Source organism: Hypanus sabinus, chromosome 13, assembly GCF_030144855.1.
Source record: "Hypanus sabinus isolate sHypSab1 chromosome 13, sHypSab1.hap1, whole genome shotgun sequence".
Taxonomy (NCBI): domain Eukaryota; kingdom Metazoa; phylum Chordata; class Chondrichthyes; order Myliobatiformes; family Dasyatidae; genus Hypanus; species Hypanus sabinus.
This window is the reverse complement of record NC_082718.1, coordinates 18,331,236-18,350,331: the sequence shown is the minus strand read 5'-3', so window position 1 is coordinate 18,350,331 and position 19,096 is coordinate 18,331,236. Positions and strand designations below refer to the sequence as shown.

The following is a 19,096-nucleotide window of genomic DNA, read 5'->3' as shown; positions in this document are numbered from 1 at the left end:
GTCATTGCCCATCTCTGAACTCTGTTCAGTGTCTTCACATCCCTCACAAAATAGGGAGACCAAAATTGTATACAGTATTCTTTTGGTCTCCATATTTTGTGAGGGATGTGAAGGCACTTGAGAGAAGAACAATTGTCTTAAATAAAACATGAATGCCAAGACCCTTTTAAATTCAATCTTCTCCTTATGATACAAGCATGACCTTTATTTTTCTCCAGAGCAGTTAATCTAATCCTGTGGTCGCATTTCTCAGTACTCAGTATTCTATGTCCATCTCTGTGACAGATCATTTCAAGAAGTTGTTTGTGTCTTTGTTATTTGTGCCATTTTTCAAGAGCATAAAATACAAAAGGAGCTGTGCTTTGTTAGAAAGGTATAATAGATAACAAACCATATTATTTGTACAGGTATATCAAATGAATATCAGGTCAATGAAATTGTTGTATGTTTTAATTAAGTTTTTCCTTATTTTATATTCTTGCCAAATCACCTCATCAAGTTTTGGTTATACCCAAGTTAATAACTTTGTTCTAGTGTGTGTGACTTAGACATTGCCTCTATGATTTAGTATGTTTATAATTTTGTAATCCATTAACTATTGGGAAAGCTTAATTGTGGTACAATTTACTATGAGAATTGACCATTCATATCAAATTCTCTGCAGATAGAATTTTTCTTTTAATTCATTCACAGGAAGTAGATATTACTGACAAAGCTTGTAGTTAATGCCCATTAGCTCAAGTTTTCTTGTCAAGTTAATTCCACTTTACAAGAAGACTTTGAACAGCTTTCTTATCATGTCAGCCTTTATGGTTTTAGGCAGAGAGTTTCAGAAAACTGACCCAGTGATGGTCAAAGACTGTGTTCTATTTCCACATGTAATGTATTTCTTAGGAAGTTAGTAAAGGTCAAGTATTTTGCTGTTGAAGATATCTTGGCAGCATTGAGCATTATGGATAGCTAGTACACCTCGATGTATTTGAAGCCCGTTGTGGAAAATGTATAGTTCAATTATGTTGATTAGGTCAGCATTCAAAAGTGTTTTACCCCTTATCTAGCTAGGTAAAGGTTACTCCATTGCACACTGGGCGTGTACTTTTAGAACATAGAAATCTACAACACAATACAGGCCCTTCAGCCCACAGTGCTGTGCTGGCCATGTAACCTACTCTAGAAACTGCCTAGAATTTCCCTACCAGATAGCTGTCTATTTTCCTAAGCTCCATGTACCTATCTAAGAGACTCTTAAAAGAGCCTATTGTATCCACCTCTACCTCTGACACTAGCAGTGCATTCCACGCACCCACCACTGTGTAAAAAGCTTGCTTCTGACATCCCCCTTGTATCTGCTTTCAAGCACCTTAAAACTATGCCCCCTCTTGATAGCCATTTCAGCCCTGGGAAAAGCCTCCAGCTATCCACACGATCAATGCCTCTCATTACCTTGTACACCTCTATCAGGTCACCTCTCATCCTCCGTCACTCCAAGGAGAAAAGGCCAAGTTCACTCAACCTATACTCATAAGGCATGCTGCCCAATCCAGGCAACATCCTTGTAAATCTCCTCTGCACCCTTTCTATGGCTTCCACATCCTTCATGTAGTGAGGTGACCAGAACTGAATATAGTACTCCAAGTGGGGTCTAACTGAGGTCTTATATAGCTTTAACATTACCTCCTGGCTCTTGAACTCAAACCCAAACATCATGCCTTACACCTCCTTAAGAAGCAACACACACAAAATGCTGGTGGAATGCAGCAGACCGGGCAGCATTTATAGGAGGAAGTACAGTGGACGTTTCAGGCCGAGACCTTTAACTTACTAATTTTCGAAAGGCCCTACAAAGTCAGAAATAGAGTCACAGGAGGATACCCAGCTTTGGACCTCTAAGCCTGGCCATAGTGTTTTTATAAGTGGTTTAATTATGTTTCAGGTCACTGGCAGCATCACCTGACTTCAAGAATGTTAATGCTTAGGGATTTTGTGATGGTAAGGCAAATAAATGGCAAGTGGAAGTAGTTAATTTCTTTTGTTGGAGATGATTATTTGTCTGATTGTGTAATGCAAGTTTTACTTGCCACTTCAGATGATGCCTGAATGTTGTCTGGATTGTGTTGCATATGGCATCAACTATTCATTATCTGAAAACTTGTGAACATTTTGTATCCTCCACTTAAAAAAAACTTCATGTCTGATATAATTGAGGGAAAGTTATTTCTTCATTGATAAAGCAGCTGGAGGTAGTTGTTCCAAAGATAATATACTGAGATGTCCTAGGACTTACATGATTGACTTTACCATAACAGCCTTCTTTCTATTGTGCTGGGATGAGTTAGATTTTGTATGGAATCCTTGCTTGTTGCAAGATGGTGGCATACACAGTCGTAGCGGCCTCTCTGGTTCCAAATAATGGTGAAATTTCTTGCACTGCTTGTCTTTTCTATGATTGAAAAACATTTGATCATAAGAAACACTAAAATCTGCAAATCTACCTCGCTAGCAAGCTGGATAATGAAGGTGCTGTGCAGTTACAGCCTAATCTAGTGGTTACCAACCTTTTTAAGCCCAAGATCCCATACCTCGGCCTTAGTGAAAGGCAAGATCGATTAGTTACGCATGCGCACCGGGTCAGAAAAGAAGTAAAACCCCGCAACCCAGAAGTAGAAATAATGTATAAACACCAGGGGTACCCACTCCTTTTTGCACCACGGGCAGGTTTAATATTGACAATATTCTTGAGGACTGGCCGACGGGGCGGTGGGGGGGCGTGTGTTAAAAACGACCAAAGTATAGCGATACTGGAAGCAGATTCCTTAAGTCCAGTCTATTCCGCAATTTAGTTTACGTGGCTCTCAGCACTTGCTTCTGTCCCGCTTATCACGCTTTTTCCACTCACAAAACTCAACAGGTTTGTCTTTAAGTGCAGGGAGCTTTAACTCAAGATACCAGAGCAGTTTTGAGGGCTTCATTGCCTCATTAGACAGCCTCCAGGCCCAAACTCCAGCCTCCCACCCACCAGATGCCTTGGCCAGATGCGGTTGGTTGTGGGTGGGGTGAGAGGATGTCAGGACCGGAGGTCCCCGTGTCGGGGCCGTGGCGGTCACAGTCCAGAGAGAGCGATCGACCGAGTGAGGAGTGAGACTGGACGCGCGCCCGCCCCCCTTGTAGGATCTATCAGCCGACAAAGGTTTGGCTCAAGGGATGACTTTCAGTAGATCGCAGTGAGGTAGCTGGTCTGCTACTTTCGAAACCCTGAGCCCGAATTAGGTCTGTGAATTTATTAGCACTGGGTTCCCCACAAACATTCAGTGTATTAAACAGGTTTAAAGGTGGCACCCATCTGTCCGTGCACCAGGCCAGTAGCAATGGCGCTTCCCGCTGGCCACGCGAGGCCAACCAGTGTTCCCTGGCGAAAGGGTATCACTGCGTTTAGGCGACTGATGACCCCGTGTGGGTAATATCTTCATGTGGATAATGACCTTGCGTGTGTTCAAGTTCAACAGTGGGCGTGGCAGGGAATGAGGAAAGGTGCAGCTGACTCATATCGTTTCCTCGTGGCCCGGTGGTTGGGGACCACCGAAGTACACTGTGTAGTACGGGGGAGCTACATGCATGCACACTGGGCAGAAAGAACGGAACTAAAACCTTGCAACCCGGAAGCAATCTCTCAAGAGTATTTGTGTATTTATTTTTCATTTTTTTCCAAGATCTACTGGGGAAGTCTCAAAGATCGACCAGTCGATCGCGATCGACGGGTTGGCGACCACTAGCCTAATCTAACACAAGCTCTTCTGCACATGGCAGCCTACCACAGCTACTTGGGGAAGCGGTCATTGGAAGTGGTGAGTCAGGATACAAAAACACAGTAAGCACGTCGGTATTTAAAGAGACTTAAAGCAGATCCCTGCAGGCCTGCACTCCTGGCAATTCTACTTGCTAATGTCTGATCATTAAAAAATAGACTGGATTTCTTGCATCTGCATTTGAACCTGTGGGAGATGAGGAACTGCTGCAGTGAAATATAACTCCAGGACACAACTCCAGACTTGGTCATCCAGCTAGAAGATCTAATCTCCTTTGGGCAGATGAAAATATTGTGATCTCTGGTAAAACCCATGGAGGAGGTCTGTGTTTCTATGTATAACCGCCTCGGTAGTAACAGAACTTACTGCTATATACAGGTAGAGATTTTAATGGTGTAGTCTAATTTCTGAGGGAGTTTACAGCCATTGTGATCGTTGCTGTTTACATCCCCCTCCCCGCCCATTCACACTGAGTCCCTGTTCACACTGCTGACTCACGACTGCACTGCCAGATCCAACTCAAAATGCATCATTACACTTACTAATGACACAATGCTAGTTGGCATCAACAACAATAATAAATCAGCATACAGAGAGAGGGTAGAAAGGCTTGTGAAATGGTGCAAGATCTACTCGTCTCAAAGTGGACAAGGCCAAAGAGATGATTGTGCACTTCAGTAAGGTGCAGGTTGACCACTCTCCATTGCACATTAATGGCTCTGCCAAGGAGGGAGTAAAGAACACAAAGTTCCTTGGTGTACTCATAACAGACGATCTAACCTGGATCCACAACACCTTGTCATTATTAAAAGAAGGCGCTGCAGTATCTACACTTTCTGAGGAGATTGAGGTGTGCAAGGCTCCTCACCCCCATTCTAGAAACTTTCTACAGGAGCACCATCAAGAGTGTCCAGCTTGGCTACATCATTATGTGTCAGAGAAACTCCAAGGCATCAGACCGCAAGACCCTACAGAGGATAATAAAAACTGCCGAGAAGATCACCAGGGTCTCTTCCACCCCCCACCATTTGTGATTTGTGACATTTACTGTGATTATTTTATATAAAGGTCACAAAACATTGCTGAGGATCTCTACCACCCATCCTACAACTTTTTTGACCCACTACTATCAGAAAAGAGGTTCAAGAGCATTAGGACTAGGACTGCCAGACTGGGTAACAGCTTCTTCCCTCAGGCTGTGAAACTAATAAATGCCTTACCACCACTGAGATCTCATCACTAAGACAGCAAGCTCGTTACTGTTACCTGCGCTGAGCAACACATTCACTTTGAATTTTACTTTTTTAACTTATATGTGGTAATATTTTTTTTGTGCTGTGTGTGATATATGTATTGTCGGTGCACTGTGGTCCAGAGGGACGTTGTTTCATTTGGTTGTATATATGTACAGTGGTGCTAGAAGGTTTGTGAACCCCGTAAAATTTTCTCTATTTCTGCATATATATGACCTAAAATGTGATCAGATATTCATGTAAGTCCTAAAACCAGATAAAGAGAACCAAATTAAATAAATAATTTTTGAGAAATGATTCCTGTTAATTTATTATTGAGAAAAATGATCCAATATTACATGTATTTGTTGGGAAAAGTATCCTTTGGTGGGCAAGTCTAAGACCAGAGGACACAGCCTCAGAATAGAGGGACGTCATTTTAAAACAGAGATGAGGAATTTCTTTGGCCTGAGAGTGGTGAAACTGTGGAATTCTTTGCCACAGGCAGCTGTGGAAGCCAAGTATTTATATATATTTAAGGCAGAGGTTGATAAATTCTTGATTGGTCAGGGTATGAAGGGATATGGGGAGAAGACAGAAGATTGGGGCCGAAATGACAGAGCAGACTCGATAGGACATTTCTGCTCCTGTATCTTCTGGTCTTATGAGGTTAAGGCAATTCTCCCTAGATTAGAGAATATCATGAGGTAACCTGACAAGGTTTTCAAAGCTTGGGGGTATGAGTGAATTGAAAAACCTATTTCTCTGCTGAGTAGTTTCAGATTTAAATTCATGGGCATATGGTGTAGAGTAGAATTTAGGAGAAACTTTTCCCTCAGGTTTGTCTGGATCATAGATAGAAATCACTTCTATAATTTTGAAAGGAAATTAAGCAATTACTGTACATGTGGAACTTTTCCTTTTGTATATAAAATAGACATTTTAGATTAAGTACATCTGTATTTTTAAAGACCAACATGGGAAAGTCGTTATTCTTTAAGAGCAAACATAGGCAAATCAATCTTCCTTGCCATGCATTACCCCATTTTTCTTCTCTTTCTTAAGTGTGCCATAGCAAAGGAGCAAAAAGAGTTATTTGAACCCCCAGAATGATCTTTGAGGTCTAGGCTTGAAATAAAAATACTTATATCTAATCATCCACCTTTACTGTCAATCGCCATACAACACTTGCAATGATGGACCAGAAAAGTTTAGATGTTACCAAATGAGGAACGTTCAATCCGAACCAGTTTTTTATAAATTAATCAAGTTATCACTTAAATCCACATTTAAATTTAAGAATAGGTTTTTGAGTGTTTGCATTATTTATAAGAGTACTTAATATATATTGTTCAAGAAATTATAAGTCCAGAAAAGTTGACAAACTAGATTTCATGTTTTCAGTGACAATTCATGGTTCATTATTTAGGTAAGTATAGGTTTCTGGTACTATGTTGAATAGTTCTGTCTTATGTTTGTTAAAACGTGACATCTTTATCCAAGATCTATCATTCATTTTTCCAGCTATTTTAAATAACGTTTTACAGGATATTGGTTGAAATATTTATGTAAATAATAGTCCTGCATTTTTTGCAAGGTATGACTTGAAAAGTAATTTTAAACATTCATTTGGCTTCTGAGCATTTTTTTCTCAGCATCTGCTCAGCATTAGTGAAATTATTTAACAACACCTTTCCATTAGCAAATGGTTATTCATTCCTGGCAATGTCAAGTAGTGCTTCCAGATTGCCATGAAATATATTCAGGCTATATTTAGTTAGCTTTTTAGTTGGAGAAGGTTAAGTTTCTTTGCTAGAGGAAAATATTGATCCCAGGGTGATGGCTTCTTTCAGTGTGTACAGTCCTAATCAAAATAATGAAGGACATTTTTCTGATATCAGCTGCACAATTCGAGTTGATAGAGAGAAAAATAAATATTTTCTGATAATTTTACAGAATATGTACCAAAACAATATGCTTATAAAGTAATTTCTCTACAATTAAAACTGAATTTTTACTTATGAGCTGTTGAAAATGTAATCTTTCTGCTTACTTTTGCTTATATAGTTATACTCTGCACTGAAAATTTAGAGTTACTTTATGCAAGTGGTATGCTTGAATATAAATAACAGAGTAAATCTTCTGCCCCCTCTGTGGCACACATAGTGTGATGGTGCCACAGTTAAATTACTGGACTGATAATTCAGAGTCCTGGGCTAACAAATCAAAGGCAAATCACACCATTACATATAATAATCAGGAATTGTTTAATAAGTCTCTAGTAAAATCCACAAAAATAACAATCATTTTAAAAATGTAACTAGCTCACAAATGTCCTTCATTATCTGATGCTCCTAGCTCATTTAGCTTGTATGTAACTTCAGATCCATGAATGTGGTTAACTCTTATATGACATCTCAAATTGTCTACAGTTATAGAATAATTGGGGATGGACAATAATTGCTGGCATGTCACCCACCAATGTTCAAATCCTGAAAATTAATAGTTAAATTATCAAAGTTAAGTTAGGTTTATGTAGTTTACGGCTATGATGTAGTTATAGTTGCATGATGTAATTTTAACCATTGAAAAGCAATATTATTGTTCTGGTTTGTTAATGAGTCAGTTATAGCTTTGTTAAACCACTTTGTTTTGTGTTAATATCTCACCAAAATATGTTAAAATGGAATTTTATTCTGGCCAACAAATACGAAGAAGAAGAAACATTTAATTACCAGTTTAATGTGTGTATAACCAAGCACTAATTGCTGCTGAATAATATACGTAATATTCAATTGTAGTTATATTTTTTTATTTTAAATTTAAAAATAGTGGTAAACAAAGTGGTACAATGTCTTTAAAATATAAAAACTAAATTCTCTAGATCAAATTTGAATACATGTTAAAATAAGGTTATGAAATTCTCAATGGCTACTGGCTGAAAGCTCTATGTCTGATGACTGTAGATAATATTAACCTTTATATCAAGTATTCACAGTACAAAACTACTCTTAAATCAGCAAGTGTAGCTTTATTTGTATTCATAAAGAGAATTTATTTCTGATATGGTCAATTCACTGTGGTGTATTATGTTGAATAATATCTGAAGGATAATCTGAATAAGTTCAAGTGAATTCATTTTGTTAAACTGGAGAGCTAGGAATTGAATGGAATAGATTCATTTCTTACTGCAAAGGGCAGTGGAGCTTAATGTAAGTTTTGAAATATAATTAATGAAACAATTACAGCCAAGTTGACTAGAATCGTTACAATTACCTTTCGACCTGCACACCGGTGTCACAATGGAATTTAGCAAGATATTAATAACTTGCATTCTTTTATTTCATGAAGAACAATTATATTGCTGAATTGTGCTAAGTAATGAATAATGAAATTCAATGATATTACTGCATGAATAATGTTTAGCTTTAAAATAATTGAAAAAAATAGATTGGTATTATAATTTGAAAGGTGGTGTAAGCTGAATAGGATGAAGTCATGAGAAATTTGAATTGTATTTTAAAATGTAGGCAATGAATTGAAATTTTAAATTAATTTACAGGATAGAATTTTCTTCATGTTTGGGTCTTGATGAATTTACAATTACAAAGTAAACACCAGAATAAAGGGGAGAAAGGCAACAAGTCAGATGTAAATAATTTTTTTCATAGGAGCTTGTTTACACCTTTGCACACATGCATCTCATTGCTTTTCCACAGCCTAAAAAATGAGTCAAGTGAACATTCAATAATTACGTTAATTGAAAGTTTAAAAACAAGGTGGAATAATTTCTAGCTATCAATTGTGACATTTTGAATGTTAAATTTATCTGCACCAAGACATATTGTTTCTTTGTATGCAAAGAATGCTTGTGTAGGTCATAGTAAGCATTTAAATTTTTTAAAGCTTGGAGTTCATAACAGAGAAGGAATATGCGGAGCAAATGTACTACTTCCCTCAGTTGCCGTCGTTTTCTTGGCTGTCCACTTGCTTACACAAAATATCAGCCATGCTAATGAGATTGGCAGGAAATTTTAGTGTAAAAGAACATTATCAAAATAAGCCCAGTAATGGGTGTAATTGTCTTTGCCTTCTCAATTTTCACGCCAGAAGATTGCACTGCACTGTATTTATTCTAACATACAGTACATTCAATTCAGTACTTAACATATTCAGGGTCATTTAGAAATCCCTGCAATATGAAAGGAAATTATAATATTTTTTGTAGCTAACAGATTTCATATCAAACTGCTCACTAACATCTCAAATCTCTTGTACTGTGCATTAAAATAGCTTTATTGGGAAACTGTAATTGCTAAAATGTTAATATGTATTCTGACAAACTCAAATTGTATTGCTCTGCCCATAATCATTATATTAAAAGCATTTCAAAAAAAGATCATTCTGGTGATGATGTGTGTCATGCCTTAACCAAGGTATACTGATTACTGTCTTCTGAGCAGACTCTTGGCGCACCATCAAAGATATTATACATGTAAATAATGTTTCACAAAGTCTTCCGAAGCTTATCATCTAAATAAAATGGTGAACTTGCAAATAGTGTGAATCTTGGAAGCAAAATTGATCTGCTATACAAAACTTTGAACACCAAAACCTGTGAATCCATCTAGATGAATGTCCACCTTACTTCACTAGCATCTTCATCTTCAAAGTCTCAACTATCCATCCATTGGCCCAACAGTCCACGCCACTTTTGCAAGACCTCATCTGTCCAGGCACGTATTTACTCCACATCCACACTGACCCTCACTCTCAAACTCCAGCAACACATATATTTGAATGCTTATAGATGACAATTGATGGCCATTTAAAACACTATTACCTCCTGGTGCCATCTCCCAAAACTGTCAACCATTTTAGAATCACCTTAAGATGCAGAATTACTCCTGGTTTCTTCTCGCTGTGGCAAATTGTATTCTCCCCTGCCTCCTTGTATCTAATTAAGTATAAACAGTTCGCAAATGAAGGGTTTGTTGACTTTTTTGTCATTTTCATTGTAATCTTCCATTTAGCTGTGTATGCTTATCTGCTCTACACGGTAACCCTTAAGCCAAACGTACACTCCCCAACTAGTCTTAGTCTATCAGGTGATCCCCTGAGATTGTGATGTGCATGAAAACTAACTTAAACCTTAATGTCTTCCCTCCGTTAAATTTGACATAGCTTTGTAAATGTATGTCTACTTAAAATAAATGCTAAAATGCCTGAATTATTCTACCCACGATCAAGACATTATGAGAGTGCAATAAAAATTATTTATCTTTCCTTATCTTTGTCAGCTTGTCAGCCTCTATCTCACTCCACTTTCTTCAATCTGAGCAAAACTGCAAAAGTAGAAAAAAGCTCCTAAATGATACCTAGTGGATTCTGCTTAAAAATATGCATGTGCCAGATTGTAAAGAAAAGGCATTCAGTTTAATCCTTCAAGGGATTTGGCCAAAATTTTCATAAGAGTATAGAAAAGACCCCTCAGCCCACTATCCACATTAACCATCAAGCACCCATTTACACTAATCTACAGTAATGGCATTTTATTCTTTTCACTTTCTCATCAACTCTCCACAGGTTCTACCACTTAACCTTCAAGTTCACTTGTCTTTTGGATGTAGGGTAAAACTGGTGCACTCAGATTCACACAGTCACAAAAAGAAAGTTCCATCTTCACACAGGACCAGAAATTTGGATTGAATCCAGGTCACTGGAAGTCGGATCTAGGGGCTTTGTCTATTAATGCACTGTATTCCAGCAAGCAATCATTAAGAAAGACAATGAAAATAATCACAAAAAGAGCTGTGGAACCCAGAATATCATGTTTTAGTTTCCTTAGATTAAATCAATTAAAGTATGCTCAAAGACTAGTTGGTAGAAATGGATTTCAGTTCATGATGCACTGACAATGTTCATTAGAAAAGTGAAGGTTGTACTAAAGGAATATTATAAGCCTGAACAGTGCTAGGAGCAGTATTCTACCAAGCCAGATGCCAAGAGAAGCAGAAAGGGTTTAAATCAAAATAATGGAGTGAATTATCAAAGTTACAAAGATATGGTAAATCAATATGTGGAGACAAAACTAGAAAGGTTTAAGAAGGGATAGAGTACATGTCTAGGAGCAAGTCATTTGGCAAGTCTAGAGACTTCAAAGGCAATTTAAAGGCCAAACCTAAAGACTCCCTTGCATGTGGCATTCAGAACAAAATAGATAAATAGCAATAACTATCTGCAAGTTTGACCTGATAGCCAATAAAGGAACCTGGCTGCAGGATTACATAGATTATTGAAGAGTGCATGATGTTTGGGAAGTACAGAAATCGCAAAAGGATTTGGATCAAGGTGCCAGAAGTGTAGTTACTAAATTTGTTGACTACATATATATAGGTAGCAAAATTGAAAAGAAAATATTGAAACTTTGTATAAAGAGATAGATAATGTTAAGTATGTGGACAAAGATCTGGAGATTAAAGTATAATTTGGGCAAATGTAAAATTTTCCATTTTGGCAGGAAAATTTAAAAATAAATCTTAATGATGAGAGATTGTAAAGCTCTAAAATACACAATATATTATTCCCCATTATTTGCAAGAAGGACAGTATGCAGATACAAGGAATCAGGAAAGCTAATAGTATGACATTGCTTACTGTTAATGGAATTGAATGCAAAAATAGGTGGGTTTTGCTTCAGTTACATAAGCATTAGAGAAACCAGATAAGGCTTTCTAGATTTGTATCTACCTGCATTTAGAAGATTAAGAAGGGACCATATAGAAATGTAGAGGATCCTGGGGTTGGGGGAAACAGAGGTTTTAACAGAATGTCTGTGGAGTTGATATTTCATCTTGAGAATCGAGAACAGTAAATTACAGTCCCCATTCCTCCCCCACCCCACAACCTATTAAAACCCCCAGTTTCACTGCGGCACATAAGTCTGGGGAATACACACTCTGGTCCCACCAAATCCGTGAGATTGGGGCGGTTTGTGTAGATGCTGTGTAATTTGCTAACCTGTTACAACTCGGTGCCAGTGCCAAGAAATGACAGACAGCACACGGCATACAATTAAAGGAATTATATTTATGAATGTTAACTTAACTAAAGGATTAGTAAAGGGAAAAAAACTAAAAGGGCTCATTATAATTAAATAGTCAAATGTACACACGTTGGAGCTCAACTTTTCCAAAAGTCACATTCACCAATCCTCAGTAGACCTCTACACCTTGCTCATTCGAATCATGGTCCCCCACCGGGTCGAATGCTGCAGCTGGTTCTCTCCAGTGTCTTCTCACTTCATCTCCTGCCGAACAAAAACCCCAGCTCATACCGGTGTCAGACACACAAAAAATCCTGCTCCCCAGATTGGATGGTTCATATTCCAAAGCACCCGTTATCTCTAACCATCACCCAAACAGTGCTTTACAGAAAGACCATTGCGTTAGCAATAAAACCTTTATCAGGGTGTTACATTATGATAGGAATGAGGCAGATGTCCCTATTAGATGACTTTGAGTATCTTGACCTAGGTTATGAGAAAAATGGAAGATGAAGAAAATAAGATAAGTTAGCTTTATTAGTGCCTTAATCATCTGGGACATAGCGGATTATGAACAGTCAAAATAATCACTTGTCAGGAAAGAGAAAATTTTGCTTATGGGACAGTGAAGCTTTTGCCTTGGCATCCTGAGTGCATGATTCACAGTCAAAAAAATGGGGGTAACAAGTCCATTATTAGTTCCCCTACCCCCTACCAAGAAGTCCTAGGCACCAATACTGCTGTCTTATCTGGTTTTCTTCACCTTGCATTTTTCTCATGATCCAAGTCAACACACACAAGAAGTCTTTTGATAGGGAATCCTTTAACAATTCCAGTGTCCAGACCTTCACACACCATTACAAAATTTTTCTCTATTATATCAAAGCCTTAACATCAGATTTCCTTTGTACCTTCATCTTTCTAATCATCAAGCTTTTAGTAAACAATACTAAATGAACTTACTTCACCATTCATCCCCTGAATTCCAAAATACATGTTTATCCTCTGCTCATACCTCAAAATTAAAGAATGCCTGAATACATTCAGTCTTTTATTCCTTTTACAGCCTACAAGTTCTTCAAACCCAAGCTTCGTATTGCTTCAGCATTATTTCTTGCTTTTCTGAGTAATCTGTTCCTGAACTTGATTAGGAATCTTGGGAACCCTGACTCTCCATCTTAAATTTGTAATTTTTATTTTGAAGTAGTTCATTGTTCTTTAGAGAGATGTCAGGGAGAAAACCCTCAAATAAGTCAGCCTTTCCTGTCAATACAAATTTTTATCTGTGATTATTTTTTTCTATTATTTCAGAACTACCATATGGTTGGGAGAAAATAGATGATCCAATATATGGCACCTATTATGTTGAGTAAGTTTGTTGAATTAATAGCTTTAAATAAAAAAAGATAAATCTGTGTAAGAACTTTCAGTATTGTTTTAAGGTGATTGAGTTGTGTGTGTCAATTAATAACCCATACTACAACTTCATTCAATGATCAGCTTCTCATTATGCTTTCATTTTTTTCAGTTAAGATGAATTGTAGTCAGATGTTTCATTTTGAGATTTTAGTAATTTTGTGAATAGCTATTACAAAGTGATAAGCTTTGCAGAATAAATGAGTTGTTCTCTTTTTGAAATGAGACTATCTTACATACATCTTATTGGCATCTGTATGACCTGAAGACAATATATTAAGTATGCCTTTGTTTTTTGTCACCTCTCACTGTCCCTTGGATTTTTTCTTCTTGCATACTTTCTATTCTTGATTACTCTTATTTCGATGCTTTTTTTTTGTGCCATTCTTCTGCTCTTGCTATTTTTCTTTTTTCCATATGACGCTTTAGTCACATAAATCGAAAAACCCAGTTTGAAAATCCTGTGCTCGAAGCAAAGAAGAGGTTGCAGCAGCAACATCCAATGCAGCAGGATCTAGTGCCCTACCTTATGCCAGCAGCAGGTTTCCGAGGTAATACTGTTATGTAAATGACATAAAACTTAGAATGATAATAGCTTCATTATTACATTGCCTTTCTGACATGTTAAATTATATTATTGTTATTTTACCTTTATTAACATTTAGAAGTTTTCAGTATTTCAGGACTAATGCATAAAGAAAATATAATATTATTAAAGCATCAATCATAGCAGAAATGAAGCTGTAGCTACAAACTAGGACTTACTGGAATTGCTGAAGATAAATGTTCTTTTGAATTGTAGCATGGAACTATCAATATTCTATAGAGTATAATCATTATTCATAAGATCAAGGCCTAAGAATGAGGGTTTTTCTCCTTTATAACTGTAGAAGGCTCATCATCAACATTACCTAGACCCAAACATACCTGCCCAGGCTCTCTGCCTCAGCGGTCGCGCAGTACGAATGACCTGTCTCAGTATCGGAGTGACAGTGCTGGAATGTACAGGCTGTATGGTATGTCAAAGTGCAACTTCATAGTCAAGCTGCACTGTTGTAAAGCAGACATTTGTAGTGGGGAATTCTACATCACAGCTTATTATTTGTTGTCAAAGACACTGGAAGTGAAATGTGGTTTTCTGTTACCTGCTCATAGCATTGTTACAGTCATTGTTTTTAACCCTTTCTCTTTCATATTATTCAAATAGCATATTCTCTAATCAAGGATGAAGAGAATTGAAATCAGTTATTCATTTGTATCAATTATTATAAAATTATTAACTTTTAATTTTTTCAGAATTGTTTTAAAAAGGGTTAAAAACAAAAACCACACACTCTCAGGGTCTTTAACACTGTGATGGCTCAAGTTTTGTAAGGATTTTTTATAATGTGTTTGTTTTTGTTTGTATTATCGACATAGAAAAGCCACTCTTCACTCGGGATGTTTCACAACTCAAGGGAACATTTCTTACAACTTCACTGAAAAAGAGCAACATGGGATTTGGATTCACCATTATTGGTGGTGATGAGCCTGATGAGTTTCTGCAAGTGAAAAGTGTGATACCGGAAGGACCAGCTGCAATGGATGGCAAAATGGAAATGGGTGAGTGCGCCATAGAAGGTACAGATGTTACCAACTTTGGTTAAGGACGTCATTTTCATAACAAAGTTAATTGCTGCATGAGCAACCAGGAGCTTCCTCCAATATGTGCTGTTATATTTTTTTCTGTGTCTATACTTATAACTTTCATACCTAAAGTTAAATGGTGTTCCCTGAGCCCTGGTACCTCAGCTTCATTTTTGGGTTTGCTCTTGTGTTTTATGCTTCTTTAGACAAAATAATTTAAAATGAAAGGCAGGAATAAGGACTGGAAAGCAGAATTAAATACTGCAGTAGGTTAACTGGCATCAAATAGGATCCTACATCCATGTACTCCCATACCCAGTAGAAATACAGTTACATTCTATGTTAATTATCTTGAAATCAGATTTCAGTCAACTTTTATCTGCTTTATTCCTGTAGTCTTCACTGTGTTGATCAATATTAAGTACTTCATTGACTATAAAGTGCATTATGATGTCTTGAGTGTACGTCAATTTTTTCCTTGTCTCATGGGAATTGAGTGTCACTGAAAAGGTGAGAATTAACACCCACCTATTACTGAGTCCATAATCATCCAGGTTTTATAAGAGGAGAGGACAGTGCACCATGGAATAACAGGCAGGTGGTGGAGAACCGGAGGATGGTGGGATAGGAGAAGAGAAGGGGTGTGAGGGTAACCAGAATGGAGAATAGAATATAATTGCCTACAGCTGACTTACTTACTGCCCCTTACACTACTGGCATTTAGGGCAGCAATGAAGGTCCTCCATCTCTGTCTGTTTTTGGTCACCAATTTTGACCTTGGTCTTGGCAGTGTTCAGGGCTTCCTTTATCATGCCAGTAGCTTTCTCTCAGTTTTCACTACTGTCAGCCATGCAAGTCTTTGGTGGAGACTCAGGAACACCATCACACACAGATGTAGAAGGATTCTTCATTGGTGTTTCCACAACAGTTTTGTTTGTGCATTCAGGGTTATTAGCCTTGAGGTGAACTCCCGAACCTGGAGGACTTGTGGACCACTCTTAGTCTGGCATTTTCCCTTTGGCCTGTTTAGCACATGTGACCTTACCAAGAGTCAAAGCATAAAGCCCTGACTCCAGCCAACATAGCTTTCTGGATCATTGAGGCAAGTTAGCCTCCAAATCACATCAAGGTTCTGGTTCTCTAAGAGAGTAGCAGACTTAGATAGCCTGTTTTTAAAAAGTCTAAATTGGCAACCCACCTGCAAATTCCTACTAGTCCTTCTGATATACATGATGTGCATCAAGTCCTTCAACAGAAACCCACAAGCTTCTTAAAAGTTATCAGATAATTAAAATTAATGATAAATGCTAGTAAAATTGGACTATTTAAGAATTTGGGAAAATAAGCTTCTGATATTTGTACAGACCATTCCTGGAGAAAAGCAATCACATAGATCCTTTAGATTAGTTAGGCTTCTGTAAGTCTTATCTGCTCATCATCTGTCACCTCACTTGGTTCAACCTATCATCTGTCGGCCCTGTCTCATGCCGCCCTCTCACCTCTTTATTTTGGCTCTCTTCCCTCTACACTCTCTGTCCTGATTCAGGGTCCCAGCCATTCTCTTCCTTCCATAGATTTTGTTGACGTGCTGAGTTCCTCCAACAGTTTGACCTTTACTCCAGATTACAACAGCTGCAGTTTTCTTGTGTCTCCTCATTTAAAAAGAAGAGTTTACTGAATGGTACACATTGACTTGTATGTGATTATGATAGTTAGATCTGATATTAACTTTGTAAATACCTCTGTTAACATTTATGTTTCTCAAGCTAAGTTAATTAAAGTAAGTCCTGGAGATTCTTTTTAAATAGTTGCTAAATAAGGTGTGATCTCATTTAGTATTTTAAGTTAGAACTCTCCAATCTTAGTTAAACAATTTCAACTTAAGTATGTTTGTTAAATGTTTTCCCAAGTTTTATTACATGAATTATTTATCAATGACATTCTTGCAAATCTTTTAAGTATAGAGCATAAGAAATATTTCAATCCTCAACCTTTCTTGTCTTATTATCTCCTGCCATGTTTGATTGTCACACATGGAGCCATTGCACTAGAACTCTACAAAATCATAGGATAATTATTATCTGAAGCTCCTTTTAGTTCATTTAATCACTTTAATTCAGTTATTCTGCAGCACCTATTAACGCAGCAATTAAGGCACTCTAAATTGGGTGACGAAATAAAGCATATCTTTAACTTCATGTCATGTATTACACATTTTTTCATTATGTTCCTGTTTCTTTCTCTCCCCACAGGTGATGTGATTGTCTATATAAATGACATTTGTGTACTTGGGCATACTCATGCTGAAGTAGTCAAAATTTTCCAATCCGTCCCAATTGGTCAATGTGTCAATCTTGTACTATGCCGTGGTTATCTTTTACCCTTTGACCCTGATGACCCAAGCAACAGTATGGTGCCTCCTATAACAATAGTAGATCGGCAACCAGCCCAAATAAATGGGCGTAATAATTCAGACACGTATGTGGAGTTTACTTCCCGGACTTCTCGGTCTGCACCAGATATCTCTGACCGACATTTGCATTCTCTTAATCCAATGCCCACTGATGGCCAGGTGGATGGAACCTTATCAACAGTTCAAGAGGACAGCATTTCAATGGCCTCATCAGGTGCTGCTCAGTCTGAGTTCATGACAATTGCTATTGTGAAAGGAGCACAAGGCTTTGGATTCACCATTGCAGACAGTCCTTCAGGACAACGAGTAAAACAGATCTTAGATGTTCAAGGATGTGGTGGCCTTAATGAAGGTGATCTGATAGTGGAGATTAATCAGCAGAATGTACAAAATCTTGGGCATGCACAAGTTGTGGAAATTCTTAAGGAATGTTCAGTTGGAGTGGAAACCACATTGGTCATCCAGAGAAGTGGTAAGTCTAGTCTTACAAATTTAACTCATCATAAAAATGGCAATAATAAAACTGACTCACCAATCCATAGAAACTTTTCTTGATAGCTCATTATTTAATACCTCTCAATGATAATGTGCTCAAAATGGTACACCAAGAATAATGAGATGTTCATAGTTCCAGTACATATGTTATTTTAATAAAAGACCATAAATGTTGAAAAACAGAAATAGAAAACATTAGTTCTCTAAAGCAGTTTTGAAATTGTTCTGTGAGGTGAAATGAGTTATTGCTTCGGGGTAAATGATTCCTCATCAAATCTGAAAGCTTAATGAGCTACAATGTTATTTCTACTTATTCTATACAGATGATATCTACTAAAGTATTTCCAATATTTCCTATTTTTATACCATACTAAGTTTTGTTTTTATCTGGTTCATATGTGATGATGGTGATTTAAGTAAAAGAAAATGTTTTAGCTGCATAATATTATCAATCTGAAAAGTGTATATTGGCTTGGACTTTATATAAAGAGTAATAGTGAAGTGAACTGTACATCCTGTTATTATGGAATAAATTGGTCAGTACCATCTGAATCTGGAACATTTGCAGTTAAGGAAAGGGAGTGTGGAAGTTGTAGTCACATAACAGTTTGAAAGTACTACACCCAACACACTCAGCAGTGAAATCGAACTAACAATATACAGTGGTATCACTTAACCATTGTTACCTTCTGAACATGTCAGAAAAAGTTAGGTTTGAAATATTCAGAGCTGAATTTTAAATGATTAAATCAGTCACAATTTTGATAAATATCTCTCTGAAAGTCCATAATTCTCTAAATTTAGTTTTGTGTATCTAAATCAGATCTATTATCACTAATTTATATTTGAAATATGTTGCTTGATGGCAGCAGAAGTGTGTAAAGGCATAAAAATTACTAATTATATACTACTAAAACTCTCATGCTCTGTTTGTCTGTTTGTGACCTCCAATTAGAGCAAACGGTGCATTACAGTGGCACTATTTTTGGCTAAATTGACTTAAAATGCGCTTACAGAATGCAGGCAAACTTCAGGGTTATATATTCATATAAGATTGCTCGCTCGC

General features: G+C 37.2%; 1 protein-coding gene across 14 annotated transcripts in view; it reads left to right on the top strand.

Moving 5' to 3' along the window:
* Positions 1–19,096, top strand: part of magi2a (membrane associated guanylate kinase, WW and PDZ domain containing 2a) — a 552,919-nt gene that overhangs the window by 426,033 nt on the left and 107,790 nt on the right. For 10 of the 14 annotated variants that reach the window (XM_059987231.1, XM_059987232.1, XM_059987230.1 and 7 more), the window contains exons 8-12: positions 13,392–13,449; positions 13,926–14,047; positions 14,387–14,512; positions 14,916–15,098; positions 17,375–18,007. In XM_059987231.1, coding sequence (XP_059843214.1) covers positions 13,392–13,449; positions 13,926–14,047; positions 14,387–14,512; positions 14,916–15,098; positions 17,375–18,007 — 1,122 coding nt within the window. The remainder of the gene's footprint in view (positions 1–13,391; positions 13,450–13,925; positions 14,048–14,386; positions 14,513–14,915; positions 15,099–17,374; positions 18,008–19,096) is intronic. The other 4 variants (XM_059987234.1, XM_059987235.1, XM_059987233.1 and 1 more) reach the window with 1 other exon arrangement.